The sequence below is a fragment of the Mauremys mutica genome, chromosome 2, assembly GCF_020497125.1.
Source record: "Mauremys mutica isolate MM-2020 ecotype Southern chromosome 2, ASM2049712v1, whole genome shotgun sequence".
Lineage (NCBI taxonomy): Eukaryota > Metazoa > Chordata > Testudines > Geoemydidae > Mauremys > Mauremys mutica.
The window spans coordinates 199275186-199301190 of NC_059073.1; the positions used below are offsets into that span (position 1 = coordinate 199275186).

At 38.7% G+C, this 26005-nt stretch overlaps 2 protein-coding genes across 5 annotated transcripts in view; one reads left to right on the top strand and one right to left on the bottom strand.

The window, feature by feature from the left end:
• Window positions 1-5183, top strand: part of LOC123364441 (cytochrome c oxidase assembly factor 1 homolog) — a 38417-nt gene extending 33234 nt beyond the window's left edge. For all 4 annotated transcript variants that reach the window (XM_045006586.1, XM_045006585.1, XM_045006588.1 and 1 more), the window contains 2 exons: window positions 1351-1421; window positions 4863-5183. In XM_045006586.1, coding sequence (XP_044862521.1) covers window positions 1351-1421; window positions 4863-4959 — 168 coding nt within the window. In that variant the 3' untranslated portion in view covers window positions 4960-5183. The remainder of the gene's footprint in view (window positions 1-1350; window positions 1422-4862) is intronic.
• Window positions 5184-15012: 9829 nt separating this feature from the next.
• Window positions 15013-26005, bottom strand: part of STK17A (serine/threonine kinase 17a) — a 49344-nt gene continuing 38351 nt past the window's right edge. The window contains exons 4-7 of the mRNA XM_045007583.1: window positions 22037-22163; window positions 20591-20639; window positions 20304-20483; window positions 15013-19294 (exon numbers count right to left, since the gene is read on the bottom strand). Coding sequence (XP_044863518.1) covers window positions 18961-19294; window positions 20304-20483; window positions 20591-20639; window positions 22037-22163 — 690 coding nt within the window. The 3' untranslated portion in view covers window positions 15013-18960. The remainder of the gene's footprint in view (window positions 19295-20303; window positions 20484-20590; window positions 20640-22036; window positions 22164-26005) is intronic.

Consider the following 26005-nt stretch of genomic DNA (forward strand, 5'->3'; position numbering starts at 1 on the left):
AGGCAAATCTTTAAATGAGCTAATATACCCCCTGGAAGACCTCCACATACCCCCAGGGGTACACGTACCCCTGGTTGAGAACCACTGGTGTAGATAGCCAGTGGTTTTAAAACCAAACACCAAAAATGAAGGTCAAGAGTATTTAGTCGGGTCTTCCCTGCTTTTGCTAGAGGTTTCAGATGCATCCGGAGAGTTTTCAAAGCCATTAATGAAAGGAGCACAGGGTGTTGAATCTTTGACAAATATCTTCTTCCAGCTGGCTGTAGGGCATTTGAGTTAAATGTGTTAAGAAAATAAAAAGCAGCAAGTTTTAAACAGACTGAATAAAATTTACTTTCCCTTTCAATTATATCAGGATCCACTTGCATGATATCTGTAATGTTATGAATTTCCTAGTTCTCCATTTGCCCTTAGAGTCATCCAGGCAAGAGCTGAATTTCCAATATAAAAAGCATAGATAAAAAATGTCAGGCTTCCTTTATATAGATCAGAAGGGGGGATCCACCAACCTCCAATTCATTTTTTCCTTTGTAAGTCACCTTTAAGAAATGTTACAAAGATTGAAATGACTCAGGATGAAGTCACATTTCATTCGTCTGACCAACCAACTGCTTTCTTATCCACCATGTCACTCAGTGGCCTCTATAAATGATGAGCATTATTTCATCAGAGATATGAAACCAGTGAATGATCCTTCATCAGCCAGAGGGGGTTGCTACAGCATGGTCTTGCATGGTCCAGGAGCTATTGTACCACCTCCAGAGCATGCCCAACTCCTGCTAGCTAGACCTGCTTGAGAAGGCTTGGTGATGTCATTTTTGATGGTCTATCAAGAATAGACATAAAGCATATTTATTTTCTTCAGCCATGCTGAATGTTTTAGCAGAAATGCAATACTGCAGCTGTAGCCTAATTTATGAAGTTAAAGTATTTTAATGGTAGAATTTTCAAAGCTGCTGCAGGATTTTAATATCCAATTCCCATTAATTTAATGAAGTGTAGCTCTGACTATCCCAGCCTTCATGCCTGGATTTGTTCTAATAAACTTTTATGTAATACTTGTCATCCATGGATCTCCTAGCGCTTTGCAAAGAAAGGGTGTTAGTTCTTTATACGGTTGCAGTCATAACATAGAACATACTTTTAACACCGATTTGTGTATGACAAAATTGATAAACTTTAATGGGGTGTGATTGTAATGAAACTCTCTAAAGTGCTGAAAAGCTGAAGTATCTGTGTTAAAATTGTGGGAGTGATTCAGTTTTATCTTATTGACTAAGGAAGGAATAAACACATTCATTTCACTAACATCAGTCATTGAAAGCATTCAACTAACTTTTATATCTGCAGATAAAGATACCAGTATCTGGAACAAAATCAGCTGGATATCTCCATACCAATTCAGTAAGAGACCTTAACTGGTGAGTATGAATAAAAGGGTACTTTGTGGAGTGTTCAGGATAGGAGGAGAATCGGGGACAGATTTTTGGTTTATAGTCATCAAAATGGCTGAGATTATGGAAATAAGAAATTTGCCTTTTAAGAGCTTATGAAATATTGTGTTCACATGCTGTCACTATGGAAGTGACAATATCTATTAAATAATTTACATTTCTTATCTGAGGAATACAAAAGGATGAGGACATTAGACTGAGAACTTTATGCTGAAAACGGTGTTCTGTTAACTGTAACCCAGTATACTGGAGTGCATAATTGGCCCACTGAGTCTTTTTCTCCCCTTTTACACAAAAAGAAAATGCTAAGATAGTTGGGCACCTGGTTTAAACACTGATTGTCCTTAGTTATTTTAACAGGCCTGTGATATTTTCTCCTGTTCTCAGACCACAGCAATGCCATGACACACTGGGTATGTCTACACTGCAGCTGGGAGTGAGCCTTCCACCACTGGTAAACAGACTTGCGCTAGTGGAGCTCAAGTTAGTGCACTAAAAACAGCCCCGTGGGCGCTGTGGCTCTCGAGGTGACGCGGGCTCGCCACCTGAGTTCAGAGCCTGAAGGTCAAGTGGGTTTGAGAGCCAGAGCTGCCACCTGAGTGGCAATGTCCACGGTGCTAATTTTAGCGTAGTAGCTTGAGCCCCACTACCGGGAGTATTTTTAGCAAGGTTGGGAGGCTCCATCCTAGGGGCAGCACAGACGTACCCAGTGAGGTGAGCTAAGGATTGTGTCATTTTCTAATATGGTCTCTCTTGGTTCAAAGAAAGGCTGTATTGGGGTGAAATGGAAATTTCTTCGTACTCCAATATACTAATCTGTGTTATGGATGTGGGGCTCTCTCTATTAAACCCCAGCCCCCTCTTTCTCAAGGCCAAACTGATTTCCAGAACTGAGAGAATAAATAGGAACCAATAATTTATTCAGCAAGTTTGATTTCTATTGCAGATTGAAGAATTTCTGAACAATCTACAACTTCCCCATTTATTTGTTCTTGAAAGTTGGTACAAAACATTTGTTAGTTCAGTTTTCCCTGTGTCTTGTGGTTAGATCTCCAAAACCAAAGCACTTTTGCTTAGTTGCACATGGCACTATGGGATTGTCTCTGTTATATGATTAGATAAGACCTACCAAGAATAGTTGAAAATTCTTGTGGAAACCAAATATAAAATTTAGTGGTTAGGGTACTAGCCTAGCACTTGGGAGACCTGGGCTTAAATCTCTGCTCTGCTGCGAACTCCAGGTGACCCTGAGTAGGACGCTTACTCCCTGTGTGCCTCAGTCCCCATCTGTAAAAAGGAGATAGTAGGACCTGCGTATCAGATACTAGGTGAATGGGGCCATATAAGTACGTAAGGGCTTATTTAGACAGTTAGTGCGCAGCAAGCTGGGCTGTAAATCTACAGCGCACTAATGGTCCACGTGGACCCTGATTCTGCACTTTGATCTGGGGAACTTTTAGTGCGCAGTAGCGGAGTCCGCACGGACAGCGTATGGCATGCTGCTGCAACAGAGGTTTACCCTCCAGTTTGCCGTACACTAACTCTTCGTCTTGACAAGTCCTAAGATAAATTTCAAATTCACTCTCCAAACATACCCAAGTGCAAACTTAAAATGTATTTCCCAGAAACATTTATGCCAGTAAAAACTTGATCACACAAGTATTTGGCCACATTTGGGCCCCTTTGTGCCAAGCAAATGGGAGCAATATAGTTGCTTCCTGACACAGTTCCGTTTTGTAATAGATGAGACATGAATGTGTCCTTGAACCAGATCACAGTGATTCAAACACAGGTCTCATCTGCTCCATAAAACAGAACAGCATAAGCCATTGTTGGGAATAGCTATATTATACTTGAATTACCTGACATGGTTCTTGATAATGGGCAGACAAGCCTTTACAGTCTAGAATCTGGAAAGAGAAACAGCAATGACAAGACACTGAAGGTCAAATTTTCAAAAGTGACTTAGATTCCTAAGTACTATTTTTTAAAAATTACAGACACGTAGGAGCTTTTAAAAAAAAAAAAAAAGAGACTTAGGCCCCAGTGTCTAAAGTCACTTTTGAAAATAGGAGTATTTGAGAATTGGACCTGGAGTGACCAGACTATAGATTCATCATACAAAGGTGCAGCAACCTAATTGTAGTACAGTATGTGTGGGATTTTCAGAAGTGATCAGCATTGGCCTGACACTACTCACACTTAACTTAATGGCTATTGCTGACTGGAGCTGCTCAGGAACTTTGACAGAATGTTTTTCAAAAAAAGGTTATGGATTGAAACCAAAACCGTTTGCAGAAATGTTCTCTGTTTACCTAATTTACTGTTGTTCTAGTTTTCATCAGAAAGGTTTCTCAGCCCTAGGATGGAATTTCTGATAAAACCCAGAGAGAGTGAACAATCCCAGCGGCCAGCAGCCCAGTGGTTAGGGCACTTGAACCTGGGTCTTCCACATCCACGCAAGTCCCTGATATGCCTGATTCATCCCAGATTAGTGCTCTAACCTCCTGGCTATTCTGGGTTTTTCTCTCTCTCTGTCAAAATTTTGACAAAGATCTTTTTGTTCTATTCTGCATCGGAACGGAAACAAAATTCTGAAACCTCACGCAGTTTTCACAAAATGGAATTCTTGTTTTCCGGACAGCCCTGCTACTTCAGTGGGCACAGTTAGGCCAATGGAAGCATGAGGGTCTGCTCGGTGCAGGCCCATGGACACAGCTTTGCATTCTCCAGTCATGAGCGCACAGGTGGGTGCGCTTCCTACAGTGGCGCACCAGAGGGACATATACTTGAAGGAGAAAAAGTTATTCGTCACTGGCAGATTAAACACTGATAGTCCTCTCAGAAAGCGGGCTTGGAGCAGAACTTTGAAGAGCAGAGGGTGCACCTTTGTGTATCCCAGAAGTACAGCTTTCTTTCTCTAAATGAGTTATTTTATTTTCTTTGCATACTTGCCTCCTCCTATGGGCTTCTATACTTGTATCAACACTCACATTCAGTAACAATGTGGTGTCAAAGCCTCCCTAACTAGGATAATTCTTTAGCAATGTGATCTAGATCCAATACCAGAGATTAGCGAAGGACTACCTAATTGCAGTCTTGATAGGCAGAAGTGGCTGATTGTAAAAAGGAAAGACAGGTGAAGTTTTTTTGTTGTTGTTTTTTAAAGCGCACACTCCATCACCCTATCAGGATTTTATTAGTGTTGCAGAACCATGATATGTAGTTTCTTGGTCTGTTAAGCCATCAAGGAAAGCGTCTTTTAGAGGTTTGCATCTGCAAAACTTTTTAAAGCCCATTTAATTACACTAAATGATTTGGTTCTTGCTGCCTAGTGTTTTTATACTTGACATCACCACAGTATGAAATTGGTCAATTAAAGTCAAATGCTCTTTTGGTTTGTATCAGCTGGCGTCTCCGAGATGTCACCTTGCAACTGAGGGATGGTCAGAATATTCCAGTGTACCATTCGTGTGTGGAGAGCACCAACACACAGGAGGGGTGAAAACCAAAAGACAGCTGCTTTGCACATCCTGCCACTTGAGGATGTATTGATTGGTTGCATATTACTTTGAAATTGTCCATTTGTGACAATACTGAATGTACAGTTAAGTGGACAATATTACAGTCCAATTATTTCTCTAGCACTGAGCTCAGTTCTAGTATTGTTAATTTCATTATTTATTTGTGTGTATTGTAGAAACCCAAAATAAAGATTTTACAATACTATTACTGTTCCAGAGTGTCAAATTGTTATCTTGTATGTGCTGCTATGATTTTTTTTTTTTTTTTTTAAAAAGGACTCTTGCTGGTAAATTGCATTTCTTTATGATTATGAACCTCAAATCTGGACAGCTGATTTGCTTTAAGTCTAGGCGACCAGTCAGATTTTCAGATAAACCAAATAATAAGTGGTTTTCCCTTTTTAGGTGATGCAAGTCAGTGGCTAACCTTCACTGAACTATCTTTACAAGGAAAGACAACGAGACCTAGGTTGGAGAGAGAAATTACTATTATATGATTTACTAAATATGAAATATGACTTGCAATTTAAAAAATATATATATTTCCACTCCTATGGCTCATTTAGTAATGAAGGCAGACTACAGGCAAAATAAATGGCTATCAATGTTTCAAAAACCACCATCAAAGTAGACCGAGAAATACCAGAAGTCAGTCAGTCATTTTACTTATCTGGGGAGCGAGACGCCCAGTGATAGTGACACCATGCTAGATGCCAAGCGACGATCATCAAACACAGCAAACAACTTTCAAATCTTTTCAAGTTTATGAAAAAGTAGCATGATCAGCATCATTTAAAAAAAACCAAACCAAACACTGGCATCATGTCTGTCCTACTCTATGGAACAGAGACATGGAAATCTACCACAGCAATTGATAAGAAGTTCAACTTATTCCAAAGTAAATGCCTACAGAAGACGTTCAGAATCTATTAGAGTTTATTACATCGTCAGATATGCTAAGCAGAACACACCAACTTAAAGCATCAAACATGGCAAAAGGATGGACATATTTAGGACATGCTTTAAGGATGCCATTAGCTTGGCTTCCACATGAAGTGATAACATGGATACCAACTGGCAAGAGAGGTAACCTAGAGAAACATTATGTAGAACAGTAGAGAAAGAAGATAAATTCATCAGCATGACACTCAGAAGCCTGAACAGACCAGCACAAGACCAAGATAAATGGCAAAAACTGATGGATATCCTCTACACTTCAGGGTGCAGGCGTAGAAGGAAAGAAAAGATTGGCACTTCTGAGACACACAGTAGGACTAGTGGTGATAGTGAATGAGTCAAAACAATCCTTCCTAGTCGAAACTCTGAAGAACTATGTGAGAATTTAAATATTGCCATCCAAAGACCGTATTGCGATTTTGAAACAGTTGAGGCATCCTCTCTTTCCGTCAGTTGACCCTTTCATAGCCACACATATGAAGAGTACTGAAGTCTTCTTAGAATGAAATGGTTTAGGAAACCAAACTCCAGTCTGAACCCCATTCTACACTGTTCCTTTCTATTTCCATGTATAACTTCAGGTTATACCCTGTACTTACACACAGAACAGTTCTACTTTTTTTTCCTATCACCATTCTCTGCTCATTCATGCTGGAATTTTCCAAGAGGAGCCTTAGGAAGTTCAATCACTGAGAGTTGATCAACTAACTTCTGTAGGCCCCTTTGAAAATCCCAGGCTTAAGTACTTTAGATCTTCACTGTGATCATCCCATTGCCTTTAAATTCCCTTTTTGGAGAAGGTGACAAGATGTACACTATGTTCCAGCTGCAGCTTCGCAAGAGTCTCAGGAGAGCCATTATTTGTTCTTGGATCAGAACAGGTTAACCCCATGGTGCCTGGGTTCCACCTTCAGTTATCCAGGACCCTGGAGGAAGGGCTCTCACACAGCTATAAAGGACAAACTAGGAATTTTAACCCTCTTAGTTTGTTTTATGGAATCAGGATTCCTAGAAACAAAGTTCCCTCTATTTCCCTGTAAGATTTTGGTAATGCTGCCCTTTAATTTTAATGGTGCCTCTTCATCTCATCTGATAAATGAACATATGTTCATTTAAGGGCTCTCAATAGTCCATGCCTTATGTATTATTCCTTCACACACCCTATTTCCTCTAAGTCTTTTTTTTAAAAGCCAGGGAATGGAGATTGCCTTGGAGACACTATAAGTACTGGTAAGTTACTGCAGTATAATAATTGGGAGCAAACCAGACTGTGTCTCAATTACATTTAAAATCCCTACTTTCAGTCTTTCCCCCATTACAAAACTATTCGTATACATAAACTTACATACCTGCTGATCTTGAAAGAGGTAGAGTAGGGTCATAGCAGTACAGTAGCTTCCTCTCCCCTGCATGTACTGGGGGAAAAAGGGAACCTGACTTCATACCCAATCAGTTAATTTCTACATGTGGTTTCCATTAGGCACAGCCCATCCCACAGCTGCTAATTTAAAGAGGGACACAGGTGCATTAGGAGGAAGCCAAAAGAACTGGGGAAAGACTTGAAACAGCTAACAGCTGCTAAAAGACAAGATAACCTCAGTAAAGGCTCCTGCATGACACCCCCTCCTTTGGGCTTTCCTTACAATGAAGGAAGAGAATCTGAAGCAGAAATCGTAGGTTTGCTTCTTAATTTTGTTAAATAATCCATGCATCGTAACTATCTTGTGTTAGCAATTGCTAAACAAACCTAATCCAGTCCTTGGCCACTGACTAGTTTTTATTTCTAAAACAATCTTTTAACTGTACTTAGAAATGACATAATCATTTATTCTTTAGGGGGGTTTGCCTCATGCCTGCACAATATCGTACTAACTTCCATAGTAGAGAATTTATAACTTTTGCAGAAGGGAGGTAGCAAGACAGACAGCCTGACAGTCAAGGCAAGATTATCTCTATGTAGAAGCAATTGTATTAATATTTATTGTCTCGTTGTAAATATAATTGGCTGGGATGATAAAATATTTATATCCATATTTGTTTGCTTAACTAGGACATGCCTAGTTAATATTTGCAGTGTTGTTGTAGCCATATTGGCCCCAGGATATGAGAAATTAGATGGATGAAATACTATTGTTGCCGGCACAGAATGCCCGAGGACAGCAACAGCGGTTCGTTGCCCGGTGTGCTTCGCTCCAATAAACACACCAAGGTGGAGAAGCAGACACCGTTTATTTGAGATCTCAAAGCGGTGCCAGGAGACAGACTTGTCTCAGATCAAGCACCCAGCTACAAGCAGCTTTTCTCTTTTTTATACATAACTTTAACTAAGCCTCTTCTATCCCCCCCCACTCCCCCTACCTTTCATTCCCATGTAACAGATACACTTTGCAATAGCAATTACATTAAGCAGTTAAGTCATACTTGGCGGGAACCAGCCTAGCTCATTAGTAACTCTTCTTTTAACCGTTATCTTGTTTTATTTCTTTTGATCTGTTATTTTGCCCCTTAGCCAGGAGCAAGCAGGCCTCATTATAATGTTATACCAATATAATAAAAACCAGCAGAATCTTATTAAGAGGGATAAGGCAAAGATGCCACATTTATTGTAAATACCATAACAAAACAAAAGACAATGTTTTCCTACTTGTTTCTATTACTACTTATTCCTTATACACACACACACACACACACACACACATTCATCCAGGTTCTGTATAGATGTTATAGTTACCAGCCTAGATGTTGCTCATGCCAAGTTACTGGCCAGGTATCTTGGTCATGAGGATGGAGACGAGTCTGTGTCAGATGCATCTGATGCTCCTGGAGGCCGGCAGCAGAACCATAGACTCAAAGTCCTTATTCTTTAGAGTCCAGTTTTATAGGGATTTTTCCCTATGTTAGTTCATAGGAGTTGCTTCATTCTGCTGTTGCTAAATCAATCAGCAGATGGCTGGCTCCATGTTATTAATGTTTTGTTTTTCCTTCCTTTGAGGTGTGGTGGGTGGATTCCAGTTTGCCCTCCGGGGGGGGGTCATCTGGTTGATCCCACTTGACACCTTCTTCAGCCGATACTGAATTCTTTAGGCTGGTGACTCCCTAACCATTCAGTCACATACATTCTCTATCTTAATCACATCTATTTCACTGTCTCTTTACCTTTTGGGGTGTTACCAATTTATGTGAGACTCCCTGTCTTTTAACAATCAAAGATAAAGTGAGATGAAAACTTACAGAGGGTGGGGGTCTCTATTTATACACTATAACAGTTACTGTTTTGGCTTACTTAGAGTTAATTAATGTTTAACAAGTTTTATACAAAGTATTTCTTTGAGCAGGCTTCACACAGACACAGCTGGTGGCTTGCAGGTTAGAATCACAAATTTACTTTTAACATAAACCTTTAGTTATAAGGCATCAATTAATGTCATTTTTCATATAAACCATGTCCAATATAAACCTTCTTTAATATCCCTACAATAACAGGCCTCATTATTACCTTCTGGTACAGGTGTTGCAACTGATAACCATTCTCTGTTGCTGGCCTGTTAGGTCGATTAAAGTTCAAACATGGGAGCGCTTTGGTCAGACATGGAGTGACTTTAGTTCATTCAGGCCTACTACAGAAAGGCTTCATTGACACTGTGGTTTTCCACCCTCCTGAGTTACCTGGAGTCATGCCTAATGACACCAACACTATCTTTTATTGGACCAACTTCTGTTGATGACAGAGACAAGCTTTTGAGCTAACAGAGCTCTTCAGGTCTGGGAAAGATCATCAGCTTGTCATAGCTAAATACAAGGTGGATCAGATTGTTAAGCCTAAGGAATAGCTCCTTGCAAGAGACCATTTAAGATGAAGTGGGCAATTAATGTCCTCGCTCATAAGACAAAGGTGGGTTAGTGAGTTACAGTGTTGTAATGAATGTCTATAGGGTACTTTGATCACATATAGCACCATATAAATGCTAAGCAGCATAACATGGCTGCCTTTTCAGGCCCACATCCCTAGACCAGGAAGGGCATTCTTGTAGCTAAGACATGAGCCTGAGATGCAGGAGATGTGTGTTCAATTCCCAACTTTGCCACAGACTTCTTGTGTGATATGAGGCAAGTCACTTAATTTCTGACTTAGTTCCCTATGTGTTAAATGGGGCTGATCCTACCGGTTTCCACCCTCTGTCTCTTGGCTTTTTCTCTTGTCTGCTCTTCAATGCAAGGACTGCCTCCTACTACTTGTACAATGAGGTGTCAGTCACAGGCTGGGTCTAAAGGCACTATGTTAATATCACTAGTAAGCTAGTTATGGCTCTTCTGTTCCACACAGCTTTCTCAAACTGCCATCACCAGTCGGGGTCCAGTGCTGCACTGCTTTGTACCTTTTCTATAGTCATTTTCATCTGTGCAAAGTGGCTCTGGAACATGTTTACACCCACTTTGCACAGGTGAAAATGACTACACAGCACAGTTGCCAACTTTCACCCTGACTTCTGCAATAAGCCAAAAATCAAACTAATCCCATTTCAAAACAAGGCCAAAACAAGCCCATACCTAAGAACCTCAACACTCTATGTGACTAGATCTCCCTGGTGTATAGTAGGCCCACTGTGGACCCCTGATTCTCTCCCCCCACCCCTTGCCTCTACTTTCCCCTGCTTGCCGGGAGCTGATCAAAGAAAAGAAGCAACACGCAACAAGCAGCAAGCCAAAAACTGCCCAACAAGCAACTCACAAGCCAATTAAACCAAAGACAAGCCCAATTTCTGCATTTTTTTCATGGGTTTGGCATGTCTGCTACAGAGGGTGTCAGGAGAGAATCAGGTTGTTTTTCAAAATCTTAATTCAGCTTCTTCTTTATAAATCTGTCAGCAAACTGCTTTTTTAGCTATTTAATATATTATGAGTGAAAAGAATCAGCTACTTTGTTTAAATATCAAAGCAGTTGTTTTACAAATGCCGTGGCAGTTAGTCCACCAAGTATGCCAATTCAGTTTCACCCAGAGATATTTGCCAGACAGAAAAAAACCACTAAGTAGATGTCCCAGCAGTTCAGGAGAGTTTCTTACATTGTGCCAGCACCAGCTCACAAAGCAGACAGGTGCTCCTCCTAAGGAACTACTCAACCTACTTGTCAGGAAGACCTCAAGAAAAACCTTTGCAGCCACTTCTGTTCATATCATGAAAGATTTTGCAGTGAACATGCAGTATCTTTGGGAACTATTGTATTACTATTATGGATTGTTGGGGGCTAGGCATTGTATTCTAATTCTGCTCAATGGGGGAGAGTTACCACAGCTTCTCTAGAAATAAGATATAGTGGATAATTACTGGGATCCCTGGCATCATAAACAGCTCCTGATTCAGGCAGGAACCATAGGCTCAAGAAGACAAAGGGCTTTTGGTATAAAAGGCTGAGCTTAACCTGACAGAGGGGCAATCATTTTGATTCAACAGACATGACCTTTGGTCCCAGGTAGGCTAACCCTGCTGAAGGATTGGAAGGACTTGAAGCTGCCAACCTTCCCCCTGGAAGAAAAACAACGTCTGGTATGTTGACAACCTTTTATTGTTTTGTGTTTTCTTTGGGTGCTTTTGCCCTTAAATAAAAATACTCTGCTTTGAAAAAGCTGTTTGGTCACTTATAACCACTGGTATACACTGGTCACAGCCTTTGGCGAGAGAGCAAAGATCACGTTAGTCAGACCTGCTAGGTTAAGTACAGTGACTTGCAGGGGAGCTGTAATCTAAAGCTGTGGTCAGAAGAGGGATGCAGGTGTCTCTTGTGAAAGGTTGTGGCTGGAGTGCCGAGAGAGCATTCCTGGAGCATGAGAGGGTCAAAGGTGCAAAGACCAAATCTGCTGTAATCTCAGCATCTCAAACAAGCAGACAATTGCCTCATTACCAGCATGGTTTCCCAAACCTGTAGGGGGAAGCATTCCTTGAAAAGGAATAAAAGTTATCCCCACCCCCCCTCATTTTACATGGGTCGACTGTAGCAAGTAAATGATTTTGGAACTTCATCTTGTTTATTACCTATCATAAAATCATCAATGTTTCTTCTAGTCATTTATTATTTAACCTCCTTATAGTTTTTTTTCCCCCTCTTGAATAGCATGTAGCATCTAATTTTATGTATCTTACAGAAATAGAACATTATCAAAATGTTACTTCGGTGTGTGGCTTATCACACAGGAATAGTAAATGCAGTGAAAAAGTGACAACTTCAGAGCAAAAAAGGAAGTACTTCCCTTCTATCCCCATGCATAGTTGGACTGTGGAACTCATAAGCACACAAATTCATTGAAACCAAGAACTTAATAAGGTTCAGAAAAGGATGAATATGTATATAGTGTGTGAGCATAGTTATCGCTAACAAATTCTGGAAAGTCAATTAAACCTCAGGGTTTAAACCAATCTATTAGCAATCAAGATTAGAGCTAATGTAGGCAGCAAATTATCACTCATTTAGCTGTATTTTTTTGTGAAGCATCTGCTATAGGCCACTATTGGAGACAAGATACTGAACTAGGTAGAGTTTAGGTCTGATCCAATAGATCTATTATGTTAGACTGATGTGTCAAATGCATTTTATACACAATTCACCACCACTTAATATTTTGAACTTGACTTTTTCCATTGAATTACACCCTACAGCTTCATGGATTTTAATTCAATACAGCTCTAAAATAATGGTCCTAAATAGGGGAGCTAAATATTTCTAGGCTTAGACACGAACAGAGGGAGAATTTTTGTAATTAATACATATTTATTAATCCCTAAGTCAGTTTAACATTTGTAAGTGCTGTACTGTATTGCAAAGTTCTCTAAGATACATAAGCAACAATTTTCCCATAGAGCTGAACACACCATCTGAAGAAATGGAAAAGAGAAGTGATGCACACAGTAGCACATACAAAGGAACGATACAAACTATTACAGATGCCTATTTCAGACAAGCAAAATCTTAGTGTGATCCTGCTGTACTGCTCGTGAAGTGACTGACCTTATGCAAGGGATGCTTGGAGAGAAGGCATTTAAACAGAAACCTGTTCTACCATATTACCCTCCCATGCAAGCAACAATCTTGCATTCAGATGTGATTATCAGCCACTAGGCCTAATGGTGAAACTGAGACTGTACAATCCCTGCACATGGAGAGGCAATTCTAAGGATGTGAGGTAGTTATGTATAGACATCACCACCATACACACCTTTTGAGGGTGAGAGAGATCAAGGCAGCACAGTCAAAATCATGGTAATAAATGAAGTAGCTTTTGTAATCCTGCTTCTAAAAGAAAGCACAAGAATGAACTTTACTGTGGTTTTTTTAAGTTGTTTTGGGTTGCCCTGCCCCTATGCGTTTTTAATATATCATTCTATTTTTTTTAAAAATGCTTTGTCTTTGGTGTTGCTCTGAGAACCCCACACAAGACAGGAAACAAGCTACACTGACAGCCCTCTCAAACCAACCAAATTTTCTCGTACTTTTAGTCAGTCACTTGTATTACTTGAAATAGTGAACGAGAAAGTTGACAGAAGAGCAATTTAACCTGACAGCGTCCTTTTAAACTGCAGAATAATCTTCCAAGAACCACCCTGGGAGCTGTGGTGTCTTGTGGGTTCATCAGGAGGCAACAGAGTCTGGACTCTAAGAAGTAAGGCTTGTTTAGAACTAAAACAGCGTTACATGAGACAAAAGGAGAGCCATGTATTCCTAGCTGTCCATCTGGTGAAGCTGACTGCTTCCCGCTGGTTCTTCCTAGCTGGTGCTCTGCTGATAAAGGTCCAGCACATGCTTCTAACCCCTCCCCTTTCCAGCAAAAGCAATTCCAAACAATTTAACATATATACACCAACTGTTTCTTTACAAATACCATAACATACTCAACTTTGTTAGCAGTGCTCAATTAATCTTTCAGGTGCTCTGCACCGTTTCTTAGATCTACGAGGCACCACTTCAGTCCTTGCACTAGCTGAATCAGCAGACTGCTCTGTTTGTTGATCTGAAGGATCCTCCAGCCGTTCTCTCAGTGCTTTGTCCTGTAGCTGTCAGTAAAATATCTGCCTCCTTATCCTCCTGTATTCTTAAGATGTTGCAGATGTCTCCTGTGCCTCCCAAATTGATGTCCTTTAGGAGTCTGTACTTCATCAGATCATGGGGCAACCTCACAAGTCACTACTGCCCTCTGTGCCCAGCAAGTACCACCATCAATCCACGTAGCATCTCTGGGCTTCAAAGGCTCTAACACACTGGACCCTCTGTCAGAATACATCTTTTTTTCCTACACTTATGTTGGCAATATTGACTTACTGTACAATAACCATTAGGGATTACTACTAAATTAGGGAGTCTTGTTCTCAACCTCCTGCCAAACACACTCTGCAGGTGACAGTGCATGAGTCATTGGTGCTGCTCTCTCTATAGTCCGGTGGAGCCTTATCTCACCATTTTTCACAAGACCATTGGATTGAGGATACCTGGGACTCTGCCAAAGTCAGTCATATCTTCCAATAGTTTTTTTTTGCAGCTTTGGACCTGATTCCTCTTACAATTTGATCCCTTATAATTGAATCTGTTAACTGGCCATAGGTTTGGCTCATTAGCTTCAGCTCTGTTAGGAATTTTTCAAGGGACTCTCCTTTCGTCTTCTAAGGTAAAATTTACACTTTTACAATGTTTCATTTTTGAGGTATGCAATACTCTTCCTTTTTCTGCAAAATTGTCATAAACTTGCTTTCTCTGTCTGACTTAGTTGTATGCTGCTAAAGACATCCATTGCCCCAAGTTCTGCAGTGGTTTAAGACGACTGCAGTATTCCGCTGATCTTCTTTCTCACCAAAGCCAGCTGCTCGCATTCATATGTATCAAAACTGTTTGAATCTTTTCCAGAATGTGCTGTATTGAAAGCGTCAACCCCAGGGGAGCTTTTAGTAACTCCATCTCCAAGATGACCCCTTTATTCCTTCACCACGGTCCTTTTCTGTCCTCACTCTGGTACCATGAAGTGTTTTGTGGATTCATAAGAAGGAAGCAGAGTCTGGACTTTTAGAAGTAAGGCTTTATTAGAACTAAAACAGAGTTACATAAGGGAAAGGAGAGTCATGTGCTCCTAGCTAGATATCCGACGAAGCTGACTTGACTGCGTTCAACTGGGTCTTCCTAGTGTGTGCTCTGCTCTTAAAGGCGCAGTACATACTCCTAATAGACACCTCTTTGGCTAAATCACTGTGGAAAAAATCTTGACAGTAAGACACAGGACTGGGAGTGAGGCCGGAGTGCTGGAACAATTTTTAAAGTGGGGGTGCTGAGAGCCATTGAACCAAACTGTAAACTCTGTATATCATGGAAACCAAGCCAGGGTGTCCAGCAGCATCCCTAGTTCCTGTACATATGAGTTAGGCAGTCTGGGTTCTATTTCCAATTCTGTCAGTGTCTTTATGAGAGAATGGGCAATTCACTTAACTTCGGTCTCTTTTTCCCTATGTATAAAATGGGTGCAAGGCTCACTCAACTCATGAGTTATGAAGAAGCTAAAATTCACTAATGTTTATAAAGTGTTGGAACCCTTAGTTGGAAGGTGACAATATGCCAAGAGCTAGTAATTTTAAAAGCCTGGACTTACCAGATTTAGTGTAACAATCTTGCACTGGCCAGCAGAAAATGGTTAATTAGGTCTTTTCTGTGTTTAATGGCTATAATTCTGTACAAATTACAGAAGAGAAGTAGAGACAAGTAATTACAGAAGACAAGTAGAGACATAGCGCTGTATCTCTGAAGTCTGTTCTCGAACCAGCTAACACTGCTATGTGGTTTATTCCAGCCATGCTCCAGTTCCTTTGTGCCACTATTACCTTTTACTGTTTATTATATAGCATACACAGTACTTACTATATGGCAGAACAGACCAGAATATCAGTGCAGGTCTCTAATACCTGAGACCTAAAATTGCTAAGCATTATCTAAATTTCTAAAAGTAAACTAAGCTATTTGTTTTTCACCACCTTCTTCTGACAGGTCCCTCCAGGTAGCGAAATGGTTGGTATGCTACAAAATTTATCCAGAAGTAGTAAGTTGATTCTCTGGACTGGAGCTGCATTCCCCATTCCATTTTACAGATCTTAGTTTTTTCGAATTTGTACCTTGTCTCTGAAATACACACTATTAATACCAAATAAACTGAATAGATCCTTTCTATGCCTTAGAAATAGCAATACTTCAGTTACAGCTGTACATATTTATAATGGAATGGAAATAACTATGAAAGCTTCAGCTGTGTCTGGAATTGGCTCACAGCCCTTCAATAATACATTAATAGAAACTTTATTTTTTCCATTATATAGACCAACTTAACATGCGTTGTTTATAACTTACAAACTAATAAACTTTTACATATATTTATACAAATTCAGAATGATTTTAAAAAATATTGTACAAATCCACCGTAAGGCACAAAAAGTTAACAAAAAATGCAGCACATTTGGAAATCTCAAAGCAGCCAATTCAAAGGAAGCTGGCCTTGTAACAAACATTATAACTCATTTAGTTTAAATATATGTTTTCAAGTTTCACTACCATACAATAGAAACTAAAAGGCATAGGACAACAGGTATGCAGCTCAATATCTCCCCTTGACCTGTATTACTGAAAATCCACTATTAACCAGCCTATTGTATAGTTACACACAGGAATTAAAATAGTTAAGGGTCCTGCATCAAATGATTATGTAATGAAATACCATGAACTGAAATTACAAACTGTTAATTGGTATTCAGATATCTGAACATGGCAAAATCAGATGTTCCCTCTTTAGTATCTTCTATTTTAGACAGTGTAGGTTTAGAGTATAAGCATATGTTCAAACATCTCATTCTTACTGCTCAGTTTGTGTTAGTCAAGGAAGTGTAAAAAAAAATAGTTTAAATTTCCATGGATACTATGGGTGTGGGTCAGAAATTGTCATTTTAGTTGTGCTTGATGTGAGTTTTGAGAGTTGACATATCCTGACCAACGCAGCTGCTTTGGTCAAGTGATCCAAGTGTAAGGACAAAAGATACTGAGAGAGAACTTCGACTCCTGAATCCATGCAATGTTTGGTGGGGATCAGCACTGAGTTCACCAAATAACATGCCGTAATCTGACCACTGCTGGTCATTTCCATAGTCTAGAAAGACAAATCTAGAATGTAGGCTAGGACACAAGTAACCTTCCTTTGTTAGAATTTTGTTTTTATTATTAGTTTTTCCATAGCTATCCAAAATCTTGCTTGAAAACTTAACTCTGGTGATATAAAAACTTGATGGGTATTGTTTGCAGGAGGAGTAATCTAAATGTACAACTCTAAATGCTTCAAACAAATCAATCACCTGACTGTTACAATATGAATAAGTTACTCAGTTTGGATCAGTTCTGAGTACACAACTACTGTACATTAACTGAAAGGTCTTCACGGAATAAGATGCTGCCCTATCTACATGAATATTCAGTTTATAATTCAGCAGGGACAAAGCAAGCTAAGTATGATGGAATATAGTAGTTTATAGATGCAATTTTTCTGATGTGGCTTCAGCTGAAAGCAGTCAGACAAACTGCTGGCTCGGAGCCATTAAGTAAAGACATATACAGCTTCTCACTCTAGGTCACACTGCTTTTCATGCTGTTTTCTTCTATATGTTTGTAGCATCTCTTCCCTGCTTTATTACAACCATATTAACAGCTAGCTCATACAAACATTTATAACGAAACCTACTTGTGCTTATTAGTAAACTACCATTTATCTTTTTTGTGTGAAGACAGAATTTTCAAGATTAGCACTTAGTACTGGGAACTCCGGGTTGGTAGTACAAAAGAATTAAATGGTAAGCACATGCTGGTTTGTGTTCTATGAGAGTAGAAAAAAAATTGGAGTATTGTGGAAGTGAAGAAGAATCTAATTTAACAGAGTTCCTATTTGTGGTGTCATAGCAAGAAAACTTTATAAAGGATTTATTATCAAGGAATTGTGAATAACGGGGAAACAAAATAAATAGTTCAACATTTAACAGTACATGAGATAATAGCAGTAAACTTGAATTACATAAAAATGGAACTTTGGAACTGCATTGATTTTGAAACATCTCAGAAAACTAAGGGCTCAATCTGAGGTCCTGGCATCTGTAAGTCACAGAAGCTGTCAGAAGTTTGCTGCCCAGTTGGTCCCTAAATTATCCTAAAGAGGGACCATCCTCACTGACAGCTGTGTCACATCTATACAGCTGCCCAATCCTACTCTTTGTCTAGTCATAGATATACCACCTTACCCTGTATCTGAAGGATAGGTGCTTCCCAGACCTCAATTTATTCTATTCAGGTAATGGGGAGTTGCTTCCTCAGCTGATGGGTAAACAGAAAGGGGTCAACTGAGTCTACAGACTCTCTCTCCTCCACAGATGGCAGAGGAAGGAGAAGACGTCACAACAATGACTCTTCCAGAAGAACCCCAACTCCAAAATTCAGAATTGAAAAAAAAAAATTGAGCGTAGATTCAGTTGGCCTCACTCTTCTGACACCATTCTTAATCAGTGAACCACTGAAATCACTGTGTTATATCAATGTAAAAAAGGAATGTCAGAGGCAAATCTGGCCCTGTGTATTCACAGCTAATGGAAAATTAATCAAAAAACGAGTCTTTTAGCATTTCTTTTGTCTCATACCATCAGCTTCTCCAGAACAGGAACAGCTAGTAAGTATTCCCTACTATCTGAAGACAACGTTTGAATGAATCACATATCAAGAACAGTATAAACTCCCCACCTTCCCTAATAGAAAGTAAGCCATTATTGCTGTTGCACTCCTGTCAGCCATCTTGGAAATCTTGTTTAAGCATCCTATGAAATTAAAAGCTTGGCATAGTTTTCTTAGCTGCCTTTTATCAACGTTTTCCTTTTTACCTAGAAAGTTTGTTGCACATCAAGGCGAGATTCACTTGGATATGAACTTTTTTTTGTAGGAATGATTCCCTTTAAGTTACAGCTACAGTGTCCCATACAGTTCAGTAAATGAATTCTCCTGGTATTTCTTGCAGCAATGGTTCTTCAAATTTAAATCGTTTGGAAATGGCTTTTTGCTCAGTTATTTTTTCTTTTTCTGACTGCCTACATTGTCCCAGTGTATACGAAGCCACTACAATTAGTTCCTCTGTCACTACTGATTCGTCTCCTTCAGTTTTCTCAGCATCTGTAGAATTTTCAGAGGCAGAATCTCCATCTTTTTGGATGACAGTATTTATCTCATCTGCTGTACTCTTAATGCTGCACACAGGGTCTGGAATATCACTTTGTGCTAGCCATGGGTGTTGCAGACATTCTTCAGCTGTTGCCCGTTCCCTATGGAGAAAAGAAGGCTCATTCAAAAGACTGTCAGAAGGAGTGTCAAAAGAGGAACACTAAACTCAAGACCTTGGATAAGAACTAGAAAGATTAACCAGTTTCTTCTAGGGATATGACTTTGCATTAAATTGGACCAATCAATTATGGAACTGACTAACAAAACTGTGCTAATATCCATCAATTGTAAAGAAAAAAAAATCAGGAGCAACAGCCACCCAGGAAAATAACTGAAGGTTTTAAATCCTCTAATCTCTTTGTTTTACATACCTTGCTAACTATGAAATTCTATGAAATCTAAAATTTAGAGCAGCAGTCTAATTATACACAATGATTTATACCAAGCTGTGAAATACTTGCATCCTTGATGTTGCTTGCTGTTGTTTTTCCTATGGAACTATGCAGACAGTTGCTGAGCCAAAGGGAGGAATAAATAAAATACTACAGATACTTTTCAGAACAGAAGCAGCATGGGGCTTCATATTTGCCTCCCAATGGCAACCAGGTCAAATCTGCTCAATTCACAAGTAAAAATATATTTTAATAAGTCAGCCCAACAAAAGACAGTAAAAAACATCACTAATCCACAGACTCAGAAGTTAACTGCAAACTCACTAACTTTGCAAAAGTAGTCAGTGAACAAATGCAAAAGAGCAAAGATACTACACCATACATTTTACTTTATTCATTTAGTTTGACAAGTAAAGTTCAGTTTTAATTATTGAAATTACTGCTACTACAATTTATGTAGTGAATTTTGTAAAAAAAAAAAATGAAGTCTTAGCAATACAAGACTCATTACAGCATTCATTTATGAGAAATGGGAAATCTGTCTTTTTGTAGACACAAAACATGGTTATACATAATGAAGTGCAAATTAACAATGTTCTATTGCAGGTCTTCATTTACACTATCTCTAATCTACAAATGACTCAGACAATGCATTAGCCGATAGCAGTATTTAGAACTCATTTAGTCTCTGGAACAGACTGCTTTTTACTGAACTTACTCAGGTTTCTTAACCAAAAGGGTTTTGATGAAATCCACAGCAGACTCTGATATAAGGTCAAAATCTTCCTCGGAATAATTTATGTTCATTTGTGCTATATTTAAGAATGTTTCTTGTTTATCATCTCCCAAGAAAGGCGATATCCCTGTTAGCATGACATATGCTAGTACTCCAATGCTCCTAAATTTAAAACAAAAACAACAAAAAAAACAAACAGAAAACCTAAAGGTAAAAGACATTTTAAGTTCAATTTTGTAAAAGTTGTAAATATTAAAGGCTACACTTACCACATGTCTGTTGCTGTACTGATTGGGTCATAACTCAGAATTTCAGGCGCTATTATGAAAAAAAGCATAAAGTATATTCTATTTGTTCAAAATAGAACTAATCTATATTTACTCATTTATATGCAAAGTCATACTTTACAAGCCAGTATTACAATTCAAAACTAGGTAATTTCGAAGACTTAACAATGCAACCCATTTTGCATAATCTGGAATATGACGTGAACATTTGAAATAAAAACTGGACCAAATTAAATTTTTAAAAAATTTATAATAATTACGATTATTTGATTTTTACTTTTTTTTTTTACTCTGCATACCTAAGACTGGCTAATCTTTCCTAGTAGCTACTAAAATGATTCAGAATGTGAGTGGTCATTGGTAGCTCCACTCCTGTGGAAAGGGAAGACTTTTACAAACCTACCTCCTATCATGTCAGTTTGGCAAGCACACTCAACTCTGTGGTGGAGTGAACAGTTCTAAAAATCAACATTGTGGTTCTACCGCCCAGGCCCAGGATCAGTTAACAGAGCATTAATGAGTATGCTACCAATAGCAGTGCGGATCTCACTACTGAACATGGCAGAAAAGCCATTTTCCCAGAAGGAAATTCGTTCTACAGCCAGATGTCAATTGTCCCCCCATTTCCCCAGCACTGCAGGAAACTCAGGGACCAGCTCATATTATAGATTGCAAACAAAGCAAACAAATGTTTCTTTCACTCACAGAACATAAGTTATTTCCAAATAATTCTGACAGTGTAAGTTCAAGTTATAGTTTTTAAACGCTAAGGGCAAAGGGTGTAAGTGGCTCCAGTGATTTCATTGTAAAGCTATAATTTAATGTATTAAGATTTTTCTTATGGCCTTGTATTTGTACTGGACTTTTCTTAATGTCTAATGATGCCATACAGAAACATTTGATCTTCTAGCATTTGGACCTGTATAAATGGTAAAGGCATCCATCTTTTGTATTGTTACAGAGTAATTTATATGATTGTCTAAAGTTGAAGGTTTTTCCTTTCTTTTGTAAATATTACATCCAGACAATATCCAAATCCAAAGACGCAGCTCAGAGTTATGAACAGTTTGGGAATGGAGGTCGTTCGTAACTCTGAACAAAACATTATGGTGGTTCTTTCAAAAGTTTACAACTGAACATTGACTTAATAGAGCTTTGAAGCTTTACTATACAGAAGAAAAATGCTGCTTTTAACCATCTTAATTTAAATGAAACAAGCACAGAAATAGTTTCCTTACTTTGTCAAACTGTTTTTTAAAATTTTTTTTAGTAGTTTACATTTAACACAGTTACTGTACCATATTTGCTTTTTTTTTTTCTATCTCTGCTGATGCCTGATTGCGTACTTCTAATTCAAAATGAGGTGTGTGGTTGACTGGCAAGTTTGCCATTCTGGTGTTTGCAACTCTGAGGTTCTACTGTACTTACCCACATATTCAGGAGTTCCCATAATTTCTCTTAGCTCTTCACTGCTTTTCAGTATTCTGGAAAGGCCAAAATCAACTATCTTAATGTCTCCCAAAGGAGATTCACTAGTTAACAGAATATTCTGGGGCTGAAAAACAAAAGAATCAAACAAATGACCAGGCTTTTTAAGCACTCAAACCTACACTTGACTATAGTATTGTAGGAGTGTAGTGTTGTTTTAAGCACAAAAATAAAGAGGATGCATTTTCCAGTACATTTAAAAAAAAAAAGCACTGATTTTTTTTTTTTAAAAGACTCCATTAGTCAAAGATTTACACTGGAAAAAGAAGACTTCAACAGTAGGATGTATCTGTATGGCTGAGAAATCAAACATCTGCCATTCTCAGCCTAGGATATTTATGAAAATACAACAGTACCTACAGTTTAACACCATCTATATGTGGAAACTCCATCAATAGTTTTGCCATCACAGATTTGCTTTTTTTTTTTTTTTTTTTTTTTTTTTTTTTCTGTGGAGCTCTAATTTATTAGAAGACACAATGACATTTTAAGCCATTTTTTATTTCAATGTCTTCAACTCTAAAGATATAAAAAAAAGCATGTTAGTTATTTTGGACTAACATTGCTTTTGAGATACAACAATTTTATCTATTGTGACTGACCTCAATTCTGCTTTTGATATTAGAACTAAAAACCATTTTATTTTAGAACATTTAAATTTGTTACTATCTACAAGAACAAAGTGTTAAACAAAACACCTATTTTTCAGGCACTTGGATTGTTTACTTTAAGAATCAACAAGTAAGTCAAATGCTAACCTTGGATAAACTTGTGTTTTCTCCGGAAGTACTGAATTCCTTGTGTGTCATCCTTGAAAATTATGTTTGTAATCATTAAAGTTCCATAGTAAAATATTATCTGAGTACTACCAGAGTCTGTCTTAGGGGACCATGAAGAACCCCAGCGGGAATCCCAGAGCTGTGGCAGGCTGAGCGGCTCAGCCCGCCCCAAGTGCCGTCAAAAATTGGCTTGTGTGCCACCTTTGGCACATGTGCCGTAGGTTGCTGACCCCTGCACTAGGTTGTTACACTGAAGCTTATGGTACTGTACAGGAGCCTGTTTTATAATTCTGGTTTGTTCTGTACTAATTTGTACTGAAAAAAACAAATATACTGCTCTCCATGTCGTGACAATCAGAGGTGTGGCTGCAACATGTGTAGATGTACACACGCTAGCTTTGACATAGCAAGGTCAAATGACAACAGGGAAGCTGCAGCAGCACAGTAGCATGGGCTAGCCACTCAGGTATGTACCACCCCAGGGTCCCATACAGGCTTGCACAGCCAATGCTGTCTTGGTTTCATTGCCACTGCTATTCAAGCCAGCTAGGAAAAAAGCAGGCTCAGCAGTGTTTACACAGATTATAGCCCAGTGGTTCTCAGCCAGGGGTACACGTACCCCTGGGTATATGCAGAGATCTTCCAGGAGGTACATCAGCTCATCTAGATATTGCCTACTTTTACAACAGGCTACGTAAAAAGCACTAGCAAAGTCAGTACAAACTAAAATATCATACAGACTATGACTTGTTTATACTACTCTATATACCATAGAAATTGAAGTACTATATTTATATTCCAATTGATTCATTTTATAATTATATGGTAAAAAATGAGAAAGTAAGCAATTTTTCATTAATAGTGCGCTGTGACACTTGTATTTCTATGTCGGATTTTGTAAGCAAGTAGTTTTCAAGTGAAGCGAAACTCAGGGATATGCAAGACAAATCAGAGTCCTAAAAGGGGTAGTCTGGAGAGGTTGAGAGCCACTGCGATAGCCACACCTCTGATTGCAGTGTAGACATATCCTTAGACATACTTCCTAGTGGGAAACTGAGTTGTTATATGAAAGGGAAAATAGAGAAGGCAACATTTAAGTGAGACAAGTTTTTACTGGCAATGTTTCATGAGAACTGTAAGCCTTATAAGAAGAGTCATCAGGATTTTAGTAAGTGAGGTATAGTTGCCAAAATAAGTATAACAGGATACAGTTATACTGCTTAAGATACCATTTGTGCTACACAGCATGAAATGCACCCACAAAACAAGTTAAAAACAATCATAATTCTAATTAAATCTCACTGAAATATCAATTAACCCCAAGCGCATTTGAAAAGGCACCCTTGGCTTCTAATGAAGTCAGATGCTCTCTCAAAGCCCAGTATGAGCTCTTTAAGGCAAATAAAGTAGTGTTGAGTTTGACCTTGTCTGCTCTTAATTCACAATTCAAGTTTAATGTAAATAATTTAATATATATATATATTCTCTTTTCTACAAGAATCTTTCATCTAATTTCCCCACAACTTGTTTTCTGTATTTAAAGCACTTACTGATTGAGTTTGAAAAGGTTTATCCACTGAAGAGCTTGCCAGCGCAAGGTGAAAAATACCCGCACTACCAAGTGCTCCCCTCCCCAATGGCCAAACCCCCTGCAAACCCTCCTTTTAATAAATTACGCACCCCGTCAAACCATTGCCAAAGGGTCTTAACAGAATAACGCAGACTCTTCAAAACTCCCCTATGGTTACAACTCTGAAATCCAGTGCATTGGTTACATTTGAAGATTAAGGATTAAATGGTTATTGATTTGCCATTTTTTGTACCTGAAAATTACTTTGACAGGGGTTGAAGAATAACATTCTTCTACAGAGAAGACCATTATTGTGCTCAATGGGAGTGAAGCTAGAAGTATGCATAGCAAAGACCCCGCTTTCAAAACAGAGATAAGCCTAGCTGTCTCAGGGAAAACAGTGAATCCTGAACAACGTACAAATTAGAGCCTGGAGGGGAACATGGAGTACAGGAATTGGGAGAAAACTAGTCAGTATGTTCTGGTCACTTTGCATTGCTTCAGCAGAGTAAAGCAAAGTGTACTGGTGAATCTGGCCCTAAAAGTTCAAAGGAGATTGAAATGTTGATACTATACATCTTCAAATAATTAGAAATAATTGATTCACATTCATCTATGAAGTTTTTAATATTCAAAAGAAAAAACAAGGATATTCCTAGCTAAAGACCACATTGAACTGGCAATAAAATGGATTACATATCACTCACTCAAGAGTAAACACACAAACATTGCAAACTCAAGAAATTCTGAGTTCAGGTTATGCTTAAAAGAATGGAAATGCAGGTAGGGTTCCAATATAACCTTAATTCTACCCTGTAGTGATGCCATGCTATTACTAAATAATTAAATACTATTATACACGAATGGTCATATAGTCCCAGATTAAAATTTATTTCTTCTTCATAGCCTCAAACTTAACATTTTTTAATTTCTTTTAAGTTTAACCTTGTGAACTTGAGTTTCTAGTGCTTGTTTTTTGAGATAATTACAACATGTGTATAATGCTTTACCTTCATCTAAGAGATGCATTCAGCCTTAAGAATTTGAGTTTCATGTAGTTATCTGATCATTCTAAGAGACTGATTAATTTTCATTTATACCAGGCCACTTGCTTAGCCACTGCATTAGACACTTTACGGTAGGCATAGCAAGAATGGAGTTGCAGCACTGATGTGAAGACTGCAGTAATTTTGCTAGTGGTTTTGGGGGAGGGCATTTCATGCAGAGAAGAAGGTGCCCAAGCACTTACAGGAAAAGCAGATAAACGGGATGAAGGAGGGTGCTGCATGTAGAGGATTTCTTGACCTTTTTCCTTCCTGACTTCACTCTGCTTTCTCATTTCTTTCTTACAGATAAATGGTGCATCTTTTCCTATGTTTTCATTTCTTACTCCCTTCTCCCGCCGCCTCCACAGATTGGGTTCTCTTCCTCCTTCCCTATGTTTTCTCCTTTTTTCCATATGCTTCTCCATTCACAATTCCCCTCTCCCAAAACATCCCCACACCCAGAGATTAAGTTTATCAACCAAACACCAATATAAAATAAACTACTCTGGCTCTT